This window comes from Microtus pennsylvanicus, chromosome 1, assembly GCF_037038515.1.
Source record: "Microtus pennsylvanicus isolate mMicPen1 chromosome 1, mMicPen1.hap1, whole genome shotgun sequence".
Classification (NCBI taxonomy): domain Eukaryota; kingdom Metazoa; phylum Chordata; class Mammalia; order Rodentia; family Cricetidae; genus Microtus; species Microtus pennsylvanicus.
In genome coordinates, this window is record NC_134579.1 from 134,708,380 (window position 1) to 134,731,706 (window position 23,327).

At 52.9% G+C, this 23,327-nt stretch overlaps 3 protein-coding genes across 6 annotated transcripts in view; 2 read left to right on the forward strand and 1 right to left on the reverse strand.

Annotated features, from left to right (window-relative positions):
• Wdr62 (WD repeat domain 62) overlaps positions 1 to 15,341 on the forward strand; it is a 39,708-nt gene extending 24,367 nt beyond the window's left edge. Inside the window, exons 13-32 of one of the 4 annotated variants that reach the window (XM_075985614.1) lie at positions 286 to 411; positions 2,177 to 2,244; positions 2,325 to 2,446; positions 3,580 to 3,655; positions 4,219 to 4,330; positions 4,409 to 4,472; positions 4,937 to 5,059; positions 6,006 to 6,139; positions 7,957 to 8,009; positions 10,355 to 10,579; positions 11,542 to 11,669; positions 11,960 to 12,063; positions 12,355 to 12,462; positions 12,639 to 12,770; positions 13,022 to 13,136; positions 13,235 to 13,358; positions 13,439 to 13,490; positions 13,602 to 14,264; positions 14,722 to 14,879; positions 14,971 to 15,341. In XM_075985614.1, the coding sequence (XP_075841729.1) occupies positions 286 to 411; positions 2,177 to 2,244; positions 2,325 to 2,446; positions 3,580 to 3,655; positions 4,219 to 4,330; positions 4,409 to 4,472; positions 4,937 to 5,059; positions 6,006 to 6,139; positions 7,957 to 8,009; positions 10,355 to 10,579; positions 11,542 to 11,669; positions 11,960 to 12,063; positions 12,355 to 12,462; positions 12,639 to 12,770; positions 13,022 to 13,136; positions 13,235 to 13,358; positions 13,439 to 13,490; positions 13,602 to 14,264; positions 14,722 to 14,879; positions 14,971 to 15,234 (2,951 nt within the window). In that variant the 3' untranslated portion in view covers positions 15,235 to 15,341. Of the gene's footprint in view, positions 1 to 285; positions 412 to 2,176; positions 2,245 to 2,324; positions 2,447 to 3,579; positions 3,656 to 4,218; positions 4,331 to 4,408; positions 4,473 to 4,936; positions 5,060 to 6,005; positions 6,140 to 7,956; positions 8,010 to 10,354; positions 10,580 to 11,541; positions 11,670 to 11,959; positions 12,064 to 12,354; positions 12,463 to 12,578; positions 12,771 to 13,021; positions 13,137 to 13,234; positions 13,359 to 13,438; positions 13,491 to 13,601; positions 14,265 to 14,721; positions 14,880 to 14,970 lie in introns of all 4 variants that reach the window. The other 3 variants (XM_075985597.1, XM_075985606.1, XM_075985623.1) reach the window with 3 other exon arrangements.
• A 4,095-nt stretch (positions 15,342 to 19,436) lies between these two features.
• On the forward strand, positions 19,437 to 21,919 carry Ovol3 (ovo like zinc finger 3). Its single transcript, XM_075978430.1, has 4 exons — positions 19,437 to 19,530; positions 19,605 to 19,669; positions 20,351 to 20,552; positions 21,711 to 21,919. The coding sequence occupies exons 1-4, from the start codon at positions 19,437 to 19,439 to the stop codon at positions 21,917 to 21,919; spliced, it is 570 nt and encodes a 189-aa protein (XP_075834545.1).
• A 47-nt stretch (positions 21,920 to 21,966) lies between these two features.
• Positions 21,967 to 23,306, reverse strand: Polr2i (RNA polymerase II subunit I). The gene is made up of 6 exons (XM_075985649.1): positions 22,942 to 23,306; positions 22,809 to 22,863; positions 22,550 to 22,623; positions 22,385 to 22,459; positions 22,246 to 22,297; positions 21,967 to 22,064 (listed from the first exon to the last, which is right to left on the reverse strand). The coding sequence occupies exons 1-6, from the start codon at positions 22,998 to 23,000 to the stop codon at positions 22,002 to 22,004; spliced, it is 378 nt and encodes a 125-aa protein (XP_075841764.1). The 5' UTR covers positions 23,001 to 23,306; the 3' UTR covers positions 21,967 to 22,001.
• Between the last annotated feature and the right edge of the window lie 21 nt (positions 23,307 to 23,327).

Consider the following 23,327-nt stretch of genomic DNA (forward strand, 5'->3'; position numbering starts at 1 on the left):
CAGGAAGGAGTGCCGTGGTGTGCCAAAGGGTCCACTACAGGTAAGTGTGGCCCATACACATGCCAAGATTTGCCTCTACTCAACTGGTGGTAAGGGCGTAGGGGCTCAGGGAAAAGGCCACCCAGAGCCAAGGACTTGCCCTTTCTTGGTTTGGGGCACTCTAGCTACAGCTCTGAACCCAAAGACCCCCTTCGTCAAGGATTGGACATCTCAGTCTACCTGCTTACATGAGAGGCAGAGCATCTGTGCAGCCTTTTGCAACCCATCTGTCCTCTCCACTCACAGGAGTAACTTTGCTGGCTTCAGCTAGTCGGGACCGGCTTATCCATGTATTAAATGTGGAGAAGAACTACACCCTGGAGCAGACCCTGGATGACCACTCCTCCTCCATCACAGCCATTAAGTTTGCTGGTGAGTGCCTTCCCTCCCGCTTGCTGGGCCTCAGCAGACATCTCTTTGTTTGTAAGTAACCACAGCGTGTCCTGTGGCATGCAGAGACAGGAGTGGCGACCGTGGATCTGAAGATTGGGCTTTTTGGTTTATAAAAATGGATGGCCGGGCAATGGTGGCACACGCCTTTAATCCCAACACTCGGGAGGCAGAGGCAGGCAGATCTCTGTGAGTTCGAGACCAGCCTGGTCTACAGAGCTAGTTCCAGGACAGGCTCCAAAGCCACAGAGAAACCCTGTCTCGAAAAACCAAAAAAAAAAATTAAAAAAATAAATAAAAATGGATGGATGGATGGATGGATGGATGGATGGATGAAAAGTGGGTAGGCCAATGCAGTGTCATATACCTGTAGTCTCAGCTGCTCCAGAGGCAAGAGGATTGTTGGGCTCAGGAACCCACAACCAACCTAGCAGCTTACTTTCCTTGTTGCTTTGACAAAATACCTGGCAGAAGCAACTTATGAAGGATTTGTTTTGGCTCCTGGTTTAGGAGAAGATACAGTTCTTAGCAGGAAGACAAGACTGCAGTAGGAGACAGCATCCAAAGTCAGGGACAGAGAAAGGTGCATGCTGGGGCTTGTCCAGGGCCCTAGTCTGAATGGTGCTCCCCACATTCAGGGTGGGTCATCCCTCAGTTACACCTCTACAGATCTCCTCACAGACGTGTCCAGGGGTGCAGATGCACCATTACAGAGGCTGAGGACATGGCTCAGTGGGCAAATGCTTTCATGTAAGCTGCTGACCTGAGTTCTGATCTCTGACACCATATAGAAAGCCATCTATAAGCCTAGGGTTGGGCTGGACGGTGTTGGAGACACACGGCTCTCTAGCTGAGCAGTGAGTTCCAGCTTAGTGAAAGATGAAAGACTAGTCTCAGAAATTAAGGTGGAAGAGGCAGGCAAGATGGCTTAGCTGGAAAAGGTCCTTGCCACCAAGCCTGACGACCTGAGTTTAATCTCTGGGACCCACACAGTGGGAGTAGAGAACCAGTTCCTGCAAGCTGTTCTCGGACCTCCACGTTCACACCATACACTGTGAACACAATAAATTAGTAAAGGTGACCAAGAATGATACCTGATGCAGTCTTTTGACCTTCTGTGAAATATATATCCAGTCAGGTGTGGTAGCATGAGCCTGTAATCCCAGTGACTGGGGAGTGGGACTGGGTGTATCATTTAAGACTGTCCTCAGCAAGGCTCTTGAGTTCCTTACTATGACCTCAAACTTACTGTGGAGCTAAGGATGACCTTGAGCTGATCTTCCTGCCGTCATCTCCCAAGTGCTGGGGTTACACACACGGCCTTCATTTGTTGTTGTTTCGTCTTGCGGTGCTGAGGCCTTCCTTAAACATACTAAACAAGATGTATATGTATATCCATCCATTTCTGGCCCTTAGCTGTTTGTCTTTGCTTTTTGAAACAAGATTTCCTATAGCCACACTGGCCTAGAATTTGAGTTCTTCCTGCCTCAGATTCCCACATACTGAATGTATCACCACCCCCAGCTCTCAAAATGCTGTCCTCTCTGTACCCCTTCTCTTTGTTTTCCTGAGTACCCCTATTTTGCCCAGACCTGCCTTATGTACAGTTTGTGTCTTAAAAGGCCTCCCCTCAGCTCGGAACCTTTCTGATGCTAGCAGAGTTGGTGGTTTGCCCTGAGGTGGGATTTTCCCTCCTGTGTAGCATAGGGTGGCACTGTCCAAAAACCCCTGCCTCCTCCTCCTCCAGGCACCAGGGATGTCCAGATGATCAGCTGTGGGGCCGACAAGAGCATCTACTTTCGCAGTGCTCAGCAGGTAAGTGGGCTGGCCTCCTTGGGAGCTAAGGTCAGCAACTTGTCAGGGGTATCCTCTGAAGGTCTTGCCTGCCCTGCCAGACCTCGGATGGGCTGCACTTTGTCCGTACCCACCATGTAGCAGAGAAGACCACCTTGTATGACATGGATATTGACATCACACAGAAGTATGTGGCTGTGGCCTGCCAGGACCGCAATGTGAGGTGAGGAGTTCCTTGTGCCTCTGTTGGCCTGGCCCCAGCTTGTCTCCAGCCTGGCTGAGTAAGGACATACTTACTTGCTGGACTGTCTTCTCCCTGGCTACTTCTTCTCCCTGTTTATCTGGTCCCCAAAAAGCTGGTGAGACTGATGGACCCAGCATGTATTTCTTAGAAGTCTGACTTCCAGCAGGGCATTGTATAGTATCTGTAGTAGCATTGAGGAAGCATTGAGGGGCCCCAAAGGGAGAAGCAGGCCTTTCAGTTCTGTAAGACAAAGTAAGTTTCTGGCTCTGAGAGGTTTCCACAGGGGCTCAGGGTGGGAGGTTTCGTGTGACCTAGAAGTCACAGGCACTGATAACAGTAATAATTCAAGGTTGTTTCCCAACTGTGTGGAGGAGGGAAAGAACTCAGCTGTGTGACAGTTGCAAGGTCACAGCAGCTCTCTGTGGCTGGGACAGAGACTGCAAACAGATGTGGCCTGATTTCAGGGGAAGAGAGGGTCACTTGGGGTCCGTGATCCTCATCACAGCAGCGCATGCCTGCAATCCCCGCATTCAGGAGGAGCATCAGCAGCTCACGGCCAGCCCTAGCCATAGCAAATTAGAAGTCACTATGGCCTACATGAGACCCATCTCAAAAAGGGGGAAGAGGAGCTGCTCCACCAGGTTTAGCCACCAGCCCTACAGAAAGAAGACCTGTGGCTCCTGGGACTCATAACTCATTCACCTATCTCCTGGGACTCATAACTCACCTATCTCCTGGGACTCATAACTCATTCACCTATCTTGCTTGGGTGCCTGTTTGGGCTGGAGAACTCGGCTGTCACAGTAGTGGCCAAGGTAGCCCAGTCCTTCAGGAAGCCCACAAAAGGACAGTGCATGGTGGTCCAGGCTGGGGTGAAGGAAGCCTTGGGAGCCAGTGTGACCTGTAGGAAGGTCAGGAGCTAGCAGGGTTGGCCTGAGGATTGTGTTCTCTACTTCTACCTGGGACTAAGCCCTATGCTTGCTGGGTGAAAGAAGAGATGCCAGCTTATCAGTACCCAGAACATAACCTCAGCTTGAGGTGCGGGCTCCCACCCAGGAGCAGAGGGCAGCAAAGGTGTCTTTCGCTCCCACATGGCATCCCCACTTCCCCAGGGTCTACAACACAGTGAGTGGGAAACAGAAGAAGTGCTACAAGGGCTCCCAGGGAGATGACGGGTCCCTGCTGAAGGTGAGTGTGAGACACCATGTACCCCAGCACAGAACCCCACCTTGCCTCCTCAGACCTGTACCGCTGAGTGGTCTCTAGTTAAATGGCAACAGGGTGTGGTTGGAGGAAACAGACAGACTTCACTCTTGTCTTGGCTTGTCCTCCCACGGGACACAGCTCAGGTGGACACTTTCCAGAGACTCTGGGTCAGGGGAGTTGTTCTGAATTCAGGCTCCCTGACAGACCCCAGCTGTGCCTCAGGCTGAGAGTCTCTGTCAACGCCAATGGAAGCCGCTTCCACCCTCGGGTTGTTGTGTAGAGGGCTAAACTTGCAGGCATTGAGCATTTAGCCTAGGGCCTGGCCACCATCATTCTACACTAGTGGCTGTAAATTCTTCACCTGCAAAATGGCAGCAGGAATTCCTGCCCTGCCGGGTGTCATGAGAGTGCCCTGAGTTAATTCCCTGGACCAAGTGTCCAGCACAAAAGAGGTGATCATTCAGGGGGTGGTACTGAGATGTTTGGCCCGGGCCTCCCAATAGGAATAAAGCAGGCAGCCTGAGGTGACATGTCTCTTCCCTCAGGTCCATGTGGACCCCTCAGGCACCTTCCTGGCTACCAGCTGCTCTGATAAAAGCATCTCGGTGATTGACTTTTACTCGGGAGAGTGTGTTGCCAAGATGTTCGGCCATTCAGGTAGGTACCTGCCTGAGCCACCTTCCCTGCGCCCACAGCCTGACTCAGAGTAAGGATGGCCTCTCTCCTTGCTTGCAGAAATCATCACGGGCATGAAGTTCACCTATGACTGCCGTCACTTGATCACAGTGTCTGGAGACAGGTGGGACATGTGGGGAGGCTGCCCCTGGTGGGCCTCCCTCTAAGAGTAGGTGGGCGCACAGCTTGGCAGAGAGACACAGCCCAGCTTGCTGTGCTTCAGCCTGAGGAGAGTGCTTCAGAGCTCACGCTTACTCATATCCCACCCCCCCATCCCCCAGCCTGTTTGCTCTGTAAAGACGTTCAGTCTGTCCTGAACAGGGTGACAACTGAGAGGACAATACATGACCTGTCCTTCGGGTCCCTTTGATTATCACAGTTCTGCCCCAGAGCTATTTGTCTTGAGTCTGGAGGCCCCTAGTTTTCTGGGATGTCTGGACCTTGAGCCCAGGTTCAAAGCCCACGAGCTCAGCTGACAGGGCATCTGGGGAGTGGGATCTTGGCCGTGATGTTGTAGGGGCTCCAGGCTCAGACATGGCAGTGGCTCTCAGGTGCACTTTCCTCTGCTTTACACCCCACTGTTTGCAGCTGCGTGTTCATCTGGCACCTGGGCCCGGAGATCACCAACTGTATGAAGCAGCACTTGCTGGAGATCAATCACCAGGAGCAGCAGCGGCAGCCCAAGCTCCAGAAGTGGAGCGTTCCACCCAGGTCCTGCCAACCCCAAGACTGGTGAAGTGGCCTAGGTCAAGAAAGCCCTGAGCTGAGCCCTCCAGTAGTCTTAGCCTGGGGGAAATGTCAGGCTTTGGAAACAAAGTTCCAAACTACAATTTAAGAAAAGTTTTAACCGGAGGAAGTGGTAGAAAGTGGTGGGCTCTGGTGGCCCACGCCTTTAATCTCAGCACTTGGGAAGCAAAGACAGGCGGATCTCTCTGAGTTCCAGGACAGACTCCAAAGCTACAGAGAAACCCTGTCTAAGAAATGTTTTAAAGTGCTGAATCCTCGTACTTAGTGAGCCCAGTGATGGGGAAGCCCTGGGGGGCCAGGGGACCAGAAGGACCTACCCACCCAGCAGCGCAGAAGGGTGCTCAGAAGGGGAACCAGTAGGGACTCCGGTGGCGCTGAATGTCCTCTTACCCTTCAGCACAGAGCTGGTCCTCTGCTTACTCGAGTTCCCTAAGAACATTTCTTCAATCTTTATACTTCTCTCCCACTATTTGGAGTGAACTTGCACAGTTTTCTAGATAGTCTTGCTGTCTGGCCCAGGCTGGCCAGTCCTCCTGCCTCAGTCTCCAAGTATTTAGATATCAGAATGAACCACAATGCCTGTCTCAGGTTCTGGCTTGAGATTGAAGGTGTAGGGAAGTTTCTTCTCTACTCTGGTCTGTCCCCTCTGCCCCTCACTCTGAGTTTTTGCTCTGGCCTCCATGTAGGCTCCAAGGTGCCTGTGAGGACTGGGCCCTGACCACAACCACTGGCCCTGAAGTGGAGGTGTCATGGGCTCAGGCACCAAAGGAATGTACCTCAGCTCGTACTTAGTTTTGAGGCTAATACTCCACCATGTGGCTCTCAACAGAGTCATGGCTGGAGCCTCAGACAGGCTCCCATCTCACCCCATTCACCTATGCTTCTCTCCTTTCTGTTTTCCTTCCCGAAGCCAGGAGACATATGTATCTACACCGAGCGAGATCTGCTCCCTGAGCCCTGGAGAGCAGACAGAGGATGAGACGGAAGAGGAGTGTGACCCGGAAGAGTCACTGAAAACACCATCCAAAGAGAGCTTGGACCCAGGTTAGCCTGGGGTCAACACTGGGAGTGTAACAGATGAGCCAACCAGAAATGATTTGGTTGATGTAACTAAAAAATCAAGAACACTAGTTTTGAGCTTTGCTGGGCCCGGGGTCAGGTGATATCAAGGGGAAGGTACTTCCCACTGAATGTTGTGCACTCACCTGTCACCCCAGCATTCCGCTCCATAGCAAGGTGAGGCTAGCCTGCTCAACAGGAGACTTTAAAAAAAAGATATCAGGTAGGGTGTGGTGGTGTATTCTTTTAATCCCCAAAGCCTGAGGATCTCTGTAAGTTCAAGGCTAGCATGGTCTACATAGCAAGTTCTCTACATAGCAAGTTCCATGACAGTTTGCACTACATAGAGAAACTGTGTCTCGAAAAGAAAGAAAGAAAGAAAGAAAGAAAGAAAGAAAGAAAGAAAGAAAGAAAGAAAGAAAGAGACTTTTCTGAGTGTGGTTGCTCACACCTATAACCCCAGAATTTAGGAGGATGAAGGAAGATGCAAGTTCCAGACCAGCCTGAACTACTTAGTAGAAGAGCTTATCTCAAAACCAGAAAGAAAGGGAAGACCTTTTTCTCCGTCCTCTGGCTCTGCTTTTCTTCACGTTGACTCTGGGCTCAGGCAGACTCTCCCCTCTGTCAGTTGTGGCGGATAAAGCTGCAGAGACATGAGCACTCCCTCCGAATGCTCAAGCAGAGTTCTGGAGCTGTGACTCGTGTTCTGACATAAACTATGGCCCAGTTCAGAATCAGTCACTGTGATTGGCCACTTCCTGCGGGCTAAGGCTTAGTCAACTCCACTTAGTACCTGGCCAAGGTGGGAAGTAGTGGAGGGCTAAGGGAGTTTTCTCCAGAGCATTTTCCAGGGAAAGGAAGGGCAAGCATTAGTTCATCTGATGAAAGGCTGGCTGGATGCCTGCCCCCTGCATCTGCCCTCATGGTTGCAAAGTGGCTGCTCAAGTTCCAGGCACCACAGCTGGCTGAAGAGGAGAGAGCCGTGCCTAAGATTCTCCCTTAAAAGATGCTCCCACAGAGCCTATGGTACAGATCTGTAACCACAGATAGATGCTCGGGAGGTTGAGGCAGGAGGATTATAAGACCAGCCTGGTTTACAGAGTGAGTTCAAGGCCAGCCTGGGGACTTAGTGGGGCCCTGTCGTAAAAAAAATCTGAGGAAGTAGCTCAGTGGTCAAGCACTTGCCTGGTGAATGTGAGACCCTGGGTTCAGCCCTCAGTACCACACACAAATAAAGAGGAAGCTTTTTCTCAGAAGTCAATTGCAGGCTTCCCATAAATCTCACTGGCAGCTATGAGAGAGGCTGCAAACAGTGACAGAACTGGGTGCCTGTAGGGGGCTCTCTCTCCCTAAGGGACAAGAAGGGGCTTCTTGATACATAATAGCAGTCTGAGAGTTCAGCTGGAAAGGCAGATTTTTGTTTGTTTGTTTCAAAACAGGGCTTCTATGTGTAGCCCCAGCCATCCTAGAATTCCCTAGGCATCGAACTCACAGCTGAGCCCCATCATTCTTGGGCTGGATCTTCTGTAGCCTGGACTGGCCTGGAGCTCTCACTTCTGCCACAGCCTCCTAAGATTATGATCACACACCACTACACCCAGCATCCCCGCCCCAATAGTTAGACTTGGTCAGTCTTACGAGTTAAACAGTATATTATCTAAATGTGCATGTCTCTGACAGTTAGTGAGGTTGAGCATCTTTTCATCCATGGGTTCCTGTGCTACCCCTTTTGGAGAATGCCCAGTTGTCAGTGTGGTCCATTCCTCTCTGGGGTTGCTTGACCTCTCTTCATGTGTCTGCAGATCCTCAGTGCCTGCTGACCAATGGCAAGCTGCCACTCTGGGCAAAGCGGCTGGTGAGTCTGCTGGAAGAATGGGAGACTTAGTGACTGGCAGAGAAGGAGCCCACCAACTCCTCCCCCTCCCGGAAGTTCTTTTTTCTTCCCATGTCTCCTTTCCTTGGAGAACCCCGTCATCTGCGCCATGCCTGCTGCTGTCCTGGCCATTGGAGGTGGGGCAAGGAGCAGAGCAGATAGTCTAGGCCTTCCAGGCCTGTTCACCTGTGAGGGGAAGTGGGAGAAGAGTAGCCACATTAAACAGATACGCCATGTTACATGTGGGAGCAGAGATATGCTAGCGAGCAAAATAAAAGACTGTTTGGGGCGTCAATTTAGTGCCAAGTGCCATCTCGTGACGTCTCTCAGAGCCTAAGAAGGTAGAGTGACAAGGAACTAAGCCAGGGTGAGCGGGCAAGAGGCCTAGAAGAGAGGCTGGGTCTGGGTCTGAAGGAAATGGTGAAGTAGAGGGATTGCAAAGGTGGGACCATTCAGTTGGATATGAGGGACAGAAAGCTACCGGCATAGTGTTAAAGGGAAAGGATCGTTGTTGACATGGATGAGGGACAGGCTAGGAACTGGTAAGTAGGGGCTGGAAGCAGGACCCTAACCTCTAGCCAGATCCAACTTGGTGGTGTAGACCTGTGATCCCAGCTACTCAGGAAATTGAGGCAGGAGGATCACAAGGTCAAAGCCTGCAAAGACTATCCCAGGCAACTTAGTAAGACACTAAGTCAAAAAAGTAAGGTGGGTACCTCATGCACCCAGTGTCTGGGAGGCGGGAGGATCAGGATGAGGATCTGATCTTAAGTTTAAGAGCTGATCTGAGCCGAGTGGTGGTGGCGCCCACCTTTTATCCCAGCACTCGAGAGGCAGAGGCAGGCAGATGTCTGCGAGTTTGAAGCCAGCCTGATTTACAGAACTACTTCCAGGACAGGCTCTAAAGCTATAGAGAAACCCTGTCTCGAGAAACCAAAAAAAAAAGCTGATTGTGAGTTTAAGGGCAACCTGGGCTAGAGCTCTGTCTCTTACAAAAGAATAGGGTTGGGGATATAGCTCAGTTAGTACAGTGCTTGGTAGCACTGATGCAGCCCTAGGTCCAGTCCTCAGCACCATCTAAACCAGGTATGTACTACACATCTATAGTCCCAGTACCGAGGATAGAGGCAGGATTGGGTCATTCTCTGCTACCCAGCAAGTTCCAGGCCAGCCAGAGAAACATGAGAACATGAGACCCTATCCCAAAATCAAAGTTATAATAAGTGATAACAAAAAGAAAGCCAGGAAGCTGGTGTTACAACTTGGAGAGGCCTTGGGTTAATCCTCAGTACTATAGAAAGCTTATTAGTCTACTTCATCCCCAAGGCCACACCTAAGGTCAAGGCCTGAATGCTATGCTAGCCCTTGGCTCTGCTTATGCAGGCCCCAGACTTCTTGCCCACACATTATGGTTATTCAACAAACTTTGAGAGCATGCTTACTCCATTCTAAGCCCTTCCGCAATCTCCTTTTATTTTCGCTTGTCTGGAAATAATTAGCTACTATGTTCTGTTATTGGGCTGTCTTATATTTTAATTTTTCTGGAAAATAATTTTATTTTACATTATGAAACCATAATAAAGTTATTTTTTTATTTAAAAAAAAATCTTCACTGAAGTAGGGGCTTTCCCATCCCTGTTTCACAGACAGGAAATGGGCTCAGAGAGGCTAAGTGCTTGGTCAGCTATCTCACAGCTGGGTGTTAGAATGTGTGAGGTAATGCTCCCTCTCCAGCAACAGCTTTGGTAGGAGGCGCAGTTGGTAGAGTAGGAATGGGGCTGTGTTTGGGTTTGAGTGGCGGAGCTAAAGAATTTGTTGATGAAATACAAGTGAAGCGTGAGTGACAAACTAAGGGGACGAGAATGATACCACCGTTGGGGGCCTAAGAAACTACAGCGAATCGTTGCGGTTGGCAAGGCTTTGGGGGGGACAAGTTAAGGGGAATCCAGAGCAGAGTCCTCCACGTGGTAACTTTGAGACATTCATGTGGAGAGGTAGTGCAGCCTCAGTAGGAGGGTTAGAGCCCAGCCTGGTGGCTTACATATAACCCCAGCTCTTGAGGGGCAGAGTCGGGAAGATTGACTACAGAGCAAGTTCCAGCCACCCTCGGATACAGGGAAATCTTTCTCTGGAAGAAAAGAGGGAGGGGAGAGGAAGAGAAAAAGAGAAGGGTTGGGGGTTTGGTAGATAGGTTCAGGATGGAGGTACATGGATTCTGGAAGCTGTTAGAGGTGTGAGGCTGGAGGCTGGATGAGAGATCTGTGTAGCCCTTGTTGAGCATACTGAACACATGGCTCGCCGCCTGACTGCTGTCTCTGTCCCTCAAGCTAGGGGATGATGATGTGGCAGACAACTCAGCTGTCCGTGCCAGTGCCAAGCACAGCTACCAGCCACATGGCCGTTGGGCAGAGCGGGCTGAGCAGGAGCCCCTCAAGACCATCCTGGACACCTGGGCCCTGGATTCCTACTTTACACCTATGAAGTCTGAGAATTCAGAGGACTCGGTTCTGGATTCATTGGAGCCACAGAACCTGTCAGGCCTGCTGAGTGAGGTACAGCCTCACCCCCACCCCCATCCCCTGCCCCAAGCCCACCAGCCATCCCTGCACTGTGGCTGCCCACTCAGGGAAGACTGTCCCACTCCAGGCCTAAGGAGAGGGTTCCAGGAGATGGTGAAGGCAGGAGGCTGAGCCCAGGCCCAGTATACAGTGTGATTTTTAAGACAAACAAACAGTCTTTGGTAGAGGATCACTTAGAGGTTAAGAGCTTGGATCCCCAGAACAGGCCCTTCTTCTAAGTGGGGAGTATTCCAAGTGGGTAGAGCCTGGATTAGCCTCTCCCTGCCTCTGTGACCTGGGGTAACAGGCTTGCCTCTCTCTTAGAAAACTAAGAAAACTGTGCTCCCCGCTTCAGAAGACTCACAGATGCAGGGCTCAGCTCTTATCTTCTTTTCTAGAGGGCAGTCCTTCCCTGTCCTAATACATACATGTCCTCAGCTACCTGCGTCACCAGGGTTCTTGCCACCCTCACCACACACAGCATTTTGTACCTCCTAGAAAACCTCTTATGACCCAAGTCTGAGGGAGCCCATGTTCTGACCTCTCCCCATGAACTGGTTTGCCAGTGTTTGTTGTTGTTTTGAGGCAGGGTCTCATCATGTATGTCTGGCTGTCCTGGAACTCAGAGACCATCTACTTCTGCATCCGAGTGCTGGATTGAATGTGTGTGCCACTGCATCCACCAATAATGCTTTGCTTATTCTTGGCTGCTGCTCTGTGAACAGAGTAGGCCTCTTCTGGTCCCAGGCTGTACCTACTCCTTATCTGTAAAGGGACTGTTGATGCCTGGCTAGAGGAGATCTGGTTGAGCAGCACACTACACACTCTTCCTGACCTGGTGTCTGGCAGTGGGGCCTGTGGGATCATTCCTCTGCTAGTTGTAACATAACAGCTGGCAGCCTTTGAGGGCATGGGTGTTCTGGCCCCCTCAGAATGTCTCTGTTCTTCACTCTCAGTCAGAGAGTCCCCAGGAGGACCGCCGAGGACATCCCTCCTTCCTGCTTCTACAGAGGGAATCCACTGAGACAAGAGAACTCATCATCTGCTCCCCAGAGGCAGAAATGACAGTCACAGGGATGCACAGGTGAATGTCCTATGCACCAAGGGAAGCCATAGCTGGAGAGAAGGAGCCCCTTGTGATGGGCCCAGCCTGGAAAAACCCTTTACTCTTCCAGTGGCCTGTGGGAGTGGGCATGGGTGCACATGGGTCAGACGGACTCAGCTGCAGCCTCACTTTCCTTGGTCCCAGGATAGATGAGGGTTCTTGTAGGGGCAGGAGAAACTGAGGTGTGCTCTAGGAGCTGGGCGTGAGCGCCAGGGCTCTGGGCACAGGCCAGCTGCTGACACCAGTCTAATCCCACCCCTATGGTGCAGTGAGTACTACGAGAAGGAGGCCGAAGCAGGACCTGAAGAGCCCCAAGGCGACTCCTATCTCAGGGTCTCCTCCGTCAGCCCGAAGGATCAGAGCCCACCTGAGGGTGAGTGGGGAGCCACAGGTGCCCTGGTGGTCTGCGATGGCGCCTTCTGGGCACTGGTAGTAGCCTTGGCCCAGTTCTCCAACATTCATGATGCCACAGAAGGTCAATGTGTCTCCTGCTGTCCTGAGGATGCTGAGCACCCAGCTCTGCCACTCAGGCCATGAAAGTGTGGAGCGGTACATGTCTCCGCCATCCTCCACATGGGGAAACAAAGCCCAGAGCAGCTGGGTTATGTGCCCTGCTCACCCAGGATAGGCTCCTAACCCCTCTCCCCACGCTCTATTCCTCCAGACTCCGGGGAGTCAGAGGCTGAATTGGAGTGCAGCTTCGCCGATGCCCACTTTTCAGCCTCACAGACTGACTCTGGTCCTCACCTCATGACAATGCTCCATGAACCAGGTAAGTCAGGTGGAAACGCCCTGCAGCCCTGAGCTTTAGTTTTGTCAATGGAAAACTGGCATGTCCTTCTCAGCCTGGTGGTAACTAGGTGTGTGGATCTCTCCATTGTTAAACAGCGGCGTCTGCCATGACTCACAGTGCTGACAGCGCCTCTCTGCACCCTGCCTCCCATGCAGAGCACCCAAGTGTAGAAGAGCTTTCCCAGCCTGAAGTGCCGGGCCTGGCCAGTGGCTCCTTACCCCAGACCCCTGAGCAGGAGAAGTTCCTCCGCCACCACTTTGAGACACTTACTGACAGCCCTACCGAAGGTAGGACCTGACCCTGCACCCAGCTTGTGTGTGTGTCTGTCCAGTGCCGGGCATAGTGTGGCGACTCCTCTCGGGGTCTCCTCCATCAGTTCAGAGGACAGAGCCCACCTGAGGGTGAGTGGGAGCAAGCGGGCATCCTTGTTGTGATGGCCCCTGGTAGGGTGGGGAAGGCAGACAATTTGACCTCTCACTTCACACTTGAGGCATATGAGAGATGTGGCCAGGCCTGAGGCTCCATGGCTGTCTTCTAGAGCTCTTTCATGGGTCAGTGGCAGACATAAAGATCTCAGAGACTGATGACCATTTCTTCAATCCCCGGCTGAGTATCTCCACCAAGTTTCTCTCACGCCTCCAGAAGACCTCCAGGTAGAAGCTAGCGACCCTCATATTCCCCTCTCTCAGCCCTGCAGTGACCCCTTGGTAAGGCTTCATGAGCTTCTCTTTCCCACCTGCTTTCTTCCCAGGCTCCCTCCTCGGCTGCCCCTTATGAAGTCTCCAGAAGTCAAGCCTACAGGCCAGGGGGGCAGCCAGCCCAGAGCAGGGTCCCTGAGAGCAGGTACTGGCTACATGTCTGCAGATGGGACCAGTGTGAGTATTGGGGTCACTCTCTTGGGACACAGGGGTGCAGGCCAGGAGGCCTTGTTCTTACCACAGAACTGCGCTTGCAGGTCCTCTCTGGGCCGAAGGCTGAGGAGACCCCAGAGGCCTCGTGTTTACCAAGTAAGTGTCCCATCCCAGATGAACAGCCCTGGGTGCCCAGCTGAGCCATGGGAAGTATCCGTTCAGACTGTGAAGACGAGTGTGCAAGTGAACCATCTGCTTCCCTCACAGGCCTGGCGTCCTGTGTCCCTTCTTCCATGCCACCCACAGACAGAAAGCCTCCAGCACCCACGTCTGTACCTACCCCAGTCCTGGATCAGAGTGTCTGTGCCCTCTCCACATGTTCTTACCTGGAGACGACAACTAGCTCACATGCCGAGATACCACGTCGCATCTCTCTTGGGGACAGTGAGGGCCCTGTGGCAGCTGAGCTATCCAGGTCACTTCACAAACCCTTATCCTTGGGAGAACTGGCTTCCTTGGACCAGGAACCCCAAGCTGTCCCCACCACAGTGACACTCACTTCTAGCGTCGGAGGTCAAGAGCCTGCTGTGCCTTCCTGGGGCAACCATGAGGCCCGAGCCAGCCTGAAACTGTCCTTATCCAGCGTCTGTGGCCAGCTTCTCGCCTCACCCCCGCTGGAGCCACCCACCACATGTGTGAGGTCTCAGGAACCTGTGGATGTCCAGCCTGGTATGGCAGTCACTGTAGCCAGCTTCCAAGCACCCAGCCCTGTAGATGTGAGCACCCTGAGACTCCACAGCTCTGTGTTTCTCCCAAAGACCTCTGCCTCTGGGCCCCTCACCCCTCCTGGCCATCCCAACAACCTCCAACTTCTAGAGACCAGGTCTATGCTGCCTGGTAGCACCACTGCTCTCCTGGAGCCCACCCCCGGTGAGTACTGCTTGAGTACTGCCGCAGGGTACGGTAGAGCCCTAGCCCAGCCTGTGCTGCCGGACTCCTCTCCCTAGCTGTGGGGACTCTGCTGCTCATCTGTTCATTCACTCATTGACATAGTTAGGGGCAGTCCTGGGCCATGAGATGGTGGCAAACAAGAGGGCAGGGAGTCGATTCCTATGCTAGGGGAGATACCCAGATCAAAATCTAACACATCACAAGGTGATAGCTACCTAGAGAAGTAAGAGAAGGGGGTTAGCAGTGTAGCTTCAACTTTAGGGTATCAACAAAGGGATTTAAGGAGTTTATACCCTAGAACCCTATGAGGAAGAGGAACCTCAGGGACTGAATGAAGAAAGTGGTCCAGGGCCAAGAGTCGTTAGCCCAGCCACCTGGCCTCTCAGGCCATCTAGAAAGTAAGGCTATGTTGGTCATTCACTCTTCTCTACCCCAGGTACACCAAGTGGGATCCCAGGAAGCCCTGGACACTGCGGGGAGCCTGGGCTACCTGCTGAGGTCCTGCCCCCACCACTCCCTGAGCTGGGCACTCTAGGATCCGTCTTGCACAGGCTGCAGACTGCCTTTCGAGAAGCCCTTGACATTCACCGAATGGTAAGCTAAGGAACCCAGGGCAGGGTAGGAGGATTGGCAAGGGCTCCCTGACAGTACCTGGATGTCTCCTGACAAGCTAGTCTCCTTACAGTTGGTCTCCAGCAACCAGCTGGGTGCTGAGCATCAGCAGGCACAGAGTGAGCTGGCCTCCACCTTCCACTGGATCCACAGCCAGCTGGAAGCCAACAACTGGATGACTGCAGCTAACTCGGCTCCACCCCAAACACTGCCTAGCCCAGCTCTGCCATCCCCACCTACGCTATGTCCCCTGGCCAGCCCAAACCTGCAGGCCCTGCTGGAGCACTACTCTGAGCTGCTGGTGCAGGCTGTGAGGAGGAAGGCAAGGGGTGACTGAGAACCACAACCCCTCTACCAAATCCCTGCTGCACTGGAGAAATAGATTTTTATGCAAATAAACTGACTACACTAAATAAAGTTGTTTCCTGGAACCTGTGCTATCTCAAAACCCTCGCTGTATGCAGAGTCCCCTGCATGAACGAAGCAGCCTGGACACTCAGCTTGGCTTCAGCACTAGGCCTGTTCTGTGGACGCCGACAGGGAAATGGGACCAGCAGTAACGATGAATGCCTGGCCTGCTTTCCCGTGTAGCCTGTCCCCAGCATACTGAGCTACTGCAGGGGTCATGTGTGTTCTTTGCCCATTGGAGCCCAGCTGTACCTAGGAGGAGCTAGCCGCCTTAACCCTATAGGTACTTACAAGCCCACTGGAGCCACTGGTCATCATGGGTCTGACCCTGTCCTCAGTACATACACTCCTGGCTGACAGTCCTGGGCTAAATCCACACCAGAGCCTGCATGGTCTAGGTTGCTGCCTTCACTTCTGCAGCAGGGGAAGTGGGAGACAAACACCACTGAACAATCGGCAGTAACTCCAAGCCACCCAGTGCTCAGGAATGGGACTGTATCCAGCTTCATTCTGTGAGCCACCAGCTCCCTCAGGCAGTAGGCATGCAGACACATAGTATGTCCCTAAGAAGGCCAGCCGGAGAGTGATGACACGCCTTTAGTCCCAGCACTTGGGACGCAGAGGCAGACGGATCTCTGTAAATTCAAGACCTGGTCTACTGAGCAAATTCCAGAACAGGCTCCAAAGCTACACAGAGAAACCCTGTCTCAGGGTATAAAGGAACCCAGCAGAGAGGTCTCCTGAAGCACAGGGCGATCACCCAGCTTCATCCCATCCACCCTTAGGAAGGAAGGTCCATGAGCCTGATCTTGTTGAAGGTCCCTTTGTGGGTACTCACAGGAGCTCTGATTAAGAGGATAATAGCCACAGGGGCTGGAGAGATGGCTCAGGTTAAGAGCACTGGCTGCTCTTCCAGAAGTCCTGAGTTCAATTCCCAGCAACCACATGGTGGCTCACAACCATCTGTAATGAGATCTGGTGCCCTCTTCTGGCCTGTAGGCATACATGCAGGCAGAACATTGTATACATAATAAATCTTTAACAAAAAAAAGAAAAACCAATAATATTAACAATTTATTATGTAAAAAAAGAGAACAACCAGGCAGTGGTGGCATGCACCTTTAGTCCCAGCACTTGTGGCAGACACAGTTAGTTCTCTGTGAGTTTGAGGCCAGCCTGGTCTCCAGAGTCAGTTCCAGGACAACCAGGGCTACATAGAGAAACCTTGTCTCAAAAAAAAAAAAAAAAAAAAAAGCAAAGCAAAAACCAAAACCAGCTCTTGTTAGACCTGAAGTCCGCTGTCCAGCAGCTTGACCTTTACAAGCCGGCTACAGGAGGCATGGTAGTGGACATAGGGCACCTGAGAAGAAAATAGCTCTCCCCACTCGTCCTTTGCCACCACCATCTGTGCCCTGTACCCACACTTGGCTTGAGACACCAACCTGCACAAGCACTGATCATAGTATGAAGTCCAGCAGGTGAAATATGAAGACACTTCAGCCCCATTGCTCAGCCAGGTCAGCGAAACTCAGAGCCTGCCCAGCCACTTCAGGCCTGGGTATGTCCACCCTTGGCTGACGTCACACTGAGCATGCGCTCTGGAGACTAACACACACCATAGCAGGAAGACACTTTACACCCGACTGCTGAATGGAGAAGCTGAGTGTGGACAGCACACACCTGTAATTCTATTATTCTAGCACATGGGAGGTAGAGACCGGAGGATCAGGAGTTCAAGGCTAGCCTCAGCTACATAAGTTTGAGACCAGCCTGGATTGCATCAATCTCAGCATTTAAAAAAAAAAAGACAGCAACAATAAAAACAAGTTGAAGAGTTGGCTCCACGGTTAACAGCACAAACGACTTTTCCAATGGGCACAAGTCTCACTCTCGACACCCACACCTGTTCACGTCCACCTATAACTCCAGCTCCATGGGACCCAAGGCCTCTGGCCACTGCGGGCACCTGCACTCTCATGCACCTTCACACAGACACACGCACACAAAAGTCATGTTTTTAAAAGGCTCCTTGAGAGGCGACTTGTTCGGGTCCTACACTGTAGGACGTGCAGAGACAGTATGGCAAAGCTCAGCATGCAGGCAGGAAGCAAGCTTTTACCCTTGTAGGCCATGATGAATCCACAAGACCGACTCCTGTGCCAGTCACCTTCCCATCCTTATGAAAGTACCTGAGAAACAGGAAAGGTTTGTTTAGGCTGTGGTTTCCAGCTATGCTTGGCTGCCGCGTTGCTGTGGGCCTCAGGCAGAGCAGAACTTCCTGGCTGTGGCAGAGAAGGCAGCTCACCTCATGGTGGCCAGCAGCAGAGAGCCAGAGAGAGGTCTGGGGACGGGATGCACTCTTCATAGGTACATAATTCAGTGCCCCACTTCCTCCAGCCAGGCCTCACCACTTAGTTGTACCAATTCAAGAATGCCATCAAACTTCGAGTCAGTGGATTAATTCACGGGTGAGCTTGGAAGGCTCGTGACCTGATCAGTTCTCAATTGATTCACCAGCGCATGAGCCTTCAAACTTCTTACTCAAATCTTAACACAAGGAATGCAAAGGACTCTTTCCTGGAGTGGGATGTAATTTAATAGAGAGCTGGCCTGGCACCCCCAAGCTCTGGGCTCCATCCCCAGCACCACGGAGAATGAGTATGGTAGCATATGCCTACAATCCCAGCACTCGAGAGATAGAGGTAGGAGGATCACAAGTTCAAGACCATCCTGGCACCTGGCAGTGATGGCACACGCCTTTAATCCCAGTATTGGGGAGGCAGAGGCAGGCAGATCTCTGTGAGTTCGAGACCAGCCTGGTCTACAAGAGCTAGCTCCAGGACAGCCTCCAAAGCTACAGAGAAACCCTGTCTCAAAAAACAAACAGGCCAGGCGGTGGTGGCGCACGCCTTTAATCCCAGCACTCGGGAGGCCGAGGCAGGTGGATCTCTGTGAGTTCGAGGCCAGCCTGGTCTACAAGAGCTAGTTCCAGGACAGCTACGGAGAAACCCTGTCTCGAAAATAAAAAAAATAAAAAAAAAGACCATCTTTGGCTACATAGTAAGTTGGAAGCCAGCTTGGGATGCATAAGACCCTGTTTTTGTTCTATTTTGTTTTACAAGGGGTGGTGGTGGTGAGATGGCTCAGCAGGTGAAGGCATTTGCCATGCAAGCCTGGTGACCTGAGTTCAATCCCTTGAACCCAGGTTTTAGGGCTTCTATTGGTGTGAGTAAAACAAACACCAAGACCAACTGGGCTGGGTGGCACACACCTTTAATCCCAGCACTTGGGAGGCAGAGGCAGGAGGATCTCTGTGTTTGCAGAAGCCCTGTCTCAAACAAAGAAACAAATAAATAAATAAAGCAGCGAAGATAACTGTGGGGAGAGTGCCCAGTATTCTTGACTCCTAGTTCAGACATCAGATAAGGATCAATCTAGAACAGCCTACCTGGAGTGTAGTAAGTTCCTTGCAGCTCCAGGGATTCGAGGAGTCCTGTGAGCTCACTAGGAACTGGACTGTTGACAAACCAGCATTGTAATGCCCTAAGCTAGAAAGATGGATGCCATGTCATCTTCGGAAGTCTGAAGATCAGAGAGATCTTCCTGCCTGAGGAGGTTCGGCTGTCACCCTACACCCGTGGCACAGAACAATCACAGCTGTGCCCACCCGCATCCTTGGACAGCTGTGTGATTTGAATAACCAGGCAGACTGATGTGTGTGGTGGGGAACGGACACTGGCTGATTTGCCTGGTAAACCGTCCCTGGAGTCCTTCACCGTGCCAGGACTGGGGCCATGTATCTTTCTTCTCTCCAGCCTCAGGCGCAGCCTAGGCTCTTCCCTCACTCAAGCCTCTCTGGGGGTCATCTAAGTGTCTAAGCCCCTGGAGATTGCAGTGTTCCTTGGGAGCCTGGCCTAGGGAAGGAGCCATAATGGCAGGCCCCGGAGCAGAGGTAACGAGAGCCAGTTAAGGCTGCTCCCTGGGCTTGTCCCAAAATTTGCATAAAGAGAATGAGGCTCCTCCGTGGGTCTCCTGACCTCACCTAGCTCTGCATAGTTCTGGGCTGAGGTCTGACAGGCAGCAGACAGAGGAGACAGTCCTGTGGGGAACCACTGCACTATCCTGACAGCAATGCCCAGGGTCTTCCTTGTGAGGAGCCGCCGTCCACAACCACCTAACTGGAGCCGTCTGCCTGACCAGCTCCGGGGAGATGCCTATATCCCAGGTATGCACCTCCCTGGGCCTGGCGGTGACGGGCCAGGGAGACACAAGGGGTCACCCTCTGACTTCTCTCCCCAGACTGCTGCAGCCTGGCAGTGCCACCAGCGCACAGATCTCCTGGTCTGAGAGACACTTGGGCAGCGGTGAGTCTGCGGCTGGCACGGGGACAAATTTCCACCCGCATTCGGGAAGCTGGCTGACCCTTAGTCCAGGCCCTGTTGCACACACTTCCGGCCCAGGACCTTCTTCACTTGGCATGCCTCTCCTTTCCCCGCAGCCAGCTCAGTCCAGTCTCAGTTAATACCCGCACTCCCAGGGTGTGTGTGTTGGGGGGGGCAGCTGTAGGGCCCTGCTCTAGGGAGCTGTGTCCGGTGGGTGCAAACTAGGTGGAACGTGATTTACATCAACACTGGGTAAGGTAACAGAGATGGGGGCAGGGGCTCTGCTGCCTTAACCTCCCAGGAAGGCCAGCTGTGCTGTCTTTGAGAGAGCTTGGGGTCAGCTCGGTATCTGAGAGGCCCACACTGAGCAAGGTGCTGAGGATCCAGCAGAAGGGACAGACGTCCACTTCCTCACGGAGCACAGACAATAAAACTAGGAAAGCTTGTATCAGCAAAGTGTGCTCCTGGCAATGGAGGGACATGAAGGGTCAGTGATGGGATTGGTTAAGGAAGGTCTTGAGGAGAGGGTGGCACCTGTCCCCTCTACCCACAGACCCTCTTCTCGCGGTCCTTAGCTGTGGGCACACTTAACTCTTGTTTGTGGAGTAGCAAAGCCTGGGCAGGATCCAGCTGGCCCGGCTAACTCCTGCACCCCTCTGGCAGTCCTCACAGGGAACCCTGACCTCTGCTCCCAGGGCCCCGGGGACACTTGGCTGCCCGCTTTGCCCCAAGGCCTTCCCGCTGCAGCGCATGCTGACTCGGCACCTCAAGTGCCATAGCCCAGCACGGCGCCACGTGTGCCACTGCTGCGGCAAGGGCTTCCACGATGCCTTCGATCTCAAGCGCCACATGAGGACGCACACGGGTGAGCGACAGCAGGGACAATGAGGGTCTTCTGGACACCAGATGGGGATGGCGAGAGAATGAACCAGAGGGAGATGCATGGCGTATGGGGTCCCCAGGGCGTGGGGATGAGTAGCAGGGACACATCACGAGAGACTGGAGACATGATGTATCTCAGAGGGGGTGGGAATAGATGGCATCAAGAAAGGGGTCAGGCAGAGGGTAGAGATGGGTGCTGGCTACAGAACTCAGGTTCTGGGGCCAGAAAGATTTCTCAGTGAGTAAAGGCAATCGCTGGCAAGCCTGACAACCTGAGTTCAATCCCCAGGACGCAGGTGACGTAGGAAGACTCCCCCTATTACCTTCTGACTTGTGCCATGGCATTTGTGCACAGGTTCACTCGTATGCACACACAAACACACACTAAACAAAACATAGTTAAAAACCTATGCCAGGCTTGGTAGTATTTGCTTTTAATCCCAGCAGATCTGAGTTCCAGACCAAATAGGACTACACTCCAAATAATCAACGGGGCTGCAGGTGTGGCTCAGTGGTTAAGAGCATCAGCTGCTCTTCCAGAGTAGCTCGGTTCCGCTCCCAGCACCTACATGACAGCTCCCAGGGGTCTGTTATTTCAGTTCTGGAGGACCCTATGCCTTTACATGGCAGCTCCCAGGGGTCTGTTATTTCAGTTCTGGAGGACCCTATGCCTTTACACAGACAAACACGTAAGCAAATACCCAATGCACATAAAATAAAAATAAATCAATCAATAAAGCTGGGCGGTGGTGGCACACATCTTTAATCCTAGCACTTGGGAGGCAGAGGCAGGCAGATTTACGTGAATTTAAGGCCAGCCTGGTCTACAGAGCAAGTTCCAGAACCACCAGGGCTATACAGAGAAACCATCTCACAACAGAACAATAAACTTTCAGAATCCAGATTTAGGGCAGTCAAGGGAACTTCCCAAGTTACTAAGGGCCCCTGCCTTTCTCAGGAGAGCTTCCCCACCCAAAGTCTGGCTCCTGTTGCCTTAGGGAAGGGACAGCAGATGGCCGTGAATATCAGTGTCTGCACAGCCTGAAATAAGGACAGGAAATGCAAGGTGGGAAGTCCACCTACAGTTTACAGCCCAAGCCTAGAGTCGGCAGCCATTGCCCACTGCCCCTCATCTTTACAGGAATACGGCCGTTCCGCTGTGGAGCCTGTGGGAAAGCTTTCACTCAGCGCTGCTCCCTTGAAGCTCATCTTGCCAAGGTACACGGGCAGCCGGCCAGCTATGCTTACCGGGAGCGCAGGGAGAAGCTGCACGTGTGTGAAGACTGTGGCTTCACCAGCTCTCGGCCTGATGCTTACGCACAGCATCGCACGCTCCACCGCACACCCTGATATACCGGCGCTTCCTATCCACGAGACGAATAAACGGGAAACGCTAGTATAAAAACTGGCATTTATTATAGGTGGGGAAGGGTCATTCAGTCCAGCGGTGGCCGCAGTGTGGGGCGGTGCATACGTAGTACAGGCGCATGGCGTCCTGGCAAGAAGAACGTTCAATTAGAAAGGGTCTGAAACCAGGGAACAGTAGTATAGGGTACCCCAAAGAACAGTCAAAGGAACTTTGCAATCTTGATTCGAGGAAGCATAGGATCAGCCGCAAACTGGCGTTCCCACCCCCTGGGTAGCCACCCAGCCACCCAGGAAGGTGGCCCACTCACCTCAGCTCGGGCACTGTGTGACTGGAAGAACACTGCCTCCTTGTGGCCACACCTACGGGGACGGTTCAGTTACTAAAAGTGTGAAAAGACCCTCGTCATCCCCAGGGGACTGCCACTCTCTTTCCCCCAGGCCACTCACTTCTGGCAAGGGTGGTCCTCCGTCCGAGGTAGCGTGGGGTCCTGAGACACGTCTGCGATGATCTGGGTCAGCTCGCTGCAGGGATGGGGAAGCGAGTAATTACGGTTAGACTGGCTGTCCCGAGAGCAGCATACCTGTGTCCCAAGCCGGGGTCCCGCCACTCACTCCACTTCGTGCGTGATTTTGTTGACGTAGATGCAGCTGTTGTCAGCTTCCTGCTGGTAATCGCAATTGCGGCACTACAGGAGGGGGAAGAGTGGCGGGAGGGGTGTCACAAACATATCAGAGGAAGGGAGGGCAGGATGATCCCCGGAGGGGAAGGACAAGAAGGGAGAGAGGGTGCATTGAGAGGCAGTAAAGAGGCAAAAGCGTGCGACCCAGCAGGGAGCGGAGAGGAGGGCTGAAGAGGGCGGCCGGCACTCACCGCGTACAGCAGAATGCGGTTCTCCTTGTCCTCCTTGGGGTACAGCATGTTATTACTGTGGGGAGAGGGAAGTCACAGGTCAGCCCCGAAGCCAATCCTCACTGCTTTGTCACACCAGCTGCCCGGGACTCACCATTCCTGGCAGAATCTAATACCCACGAAGCCCGGCTCGTAGGTCCCGTCCGGTTCCATAGCGACGGGATTGTCGAATCTCCCGCGCTTGCGCGGCCGGTCTACCGACCGCGGGAAGGGTCAGACCGCGGGCAGGGGCTGCGCGCGCGCGCGCGCACGCGGGCTCTCGCTCTTGTGGGGGTCTGGCTGACGGCTTGCCGCAATCCTCTGGTACCCTTGCTTCTCGACTTACAGAGTAGCACGGATCTAGAACAAGGGGTGAGACTACGATGCGCAACGCCACCCGCAAGGCACTGAGCGTAAAAGGAAGAAGCCGTCGCTCCCTTCTTGGCGTCAGGCACATGCGCCGAGCTTACTCATGGCGAACCAGGCTAACTCCAGCCAGTC

What these genes read in the sequence shown, in the direction of transcription:
- Ovol3 (XM_075978430.1), top strand. Translation starts at nt 19,437, where the DNA reads ATGCCCAGGGTCTTCCTTGTGAGGAGCCGCCGTCCACAACCACCTAAC. An exon ending in TGAGAGACACTTGGGCAGCG is followed by an intron (nt 19,670 to 20,350) that starts GTGAGTCTGCGG and finishes CCCCTCTGGCAG; the next exon opens with TCCTCACAGGGAACCCTGAC. An exon ending in CCACATGAGGACGCACACGG is followed by an intron (nt 20,553 to 21,710) that starts GTGAGCGACAGC and finishes TCATCTTTACAG; the next exon opens with GAATACGGCCGTTCCGCTGT.
- Polr2i (XM_075985649.1), bottom strand. Translation starts at nt 23,000, where the DNA reads ATGGAACCGGACGGGACCTACGAGCCGGGCTTCGTGGGTATTAGATTC. An exon ending in ACCGCATTCTGCTGTACGCG is followed by an intron (nt 22,624 to 22,808) that starts GTGAGTGCCGGC and finishes CCCCTCCTGTAG; the next exon opens with TGCCGCAATTGCGATTACCA. An exon ending in CACACAGTGCCCGAGCTGAG is followed by an intron (nt 22,065 to 22,245) that starts GTGAGTGGGCCA and finishes TCTTCTTGCCAG; the next exon opens with GACGCCATGCGCCTGTACTA.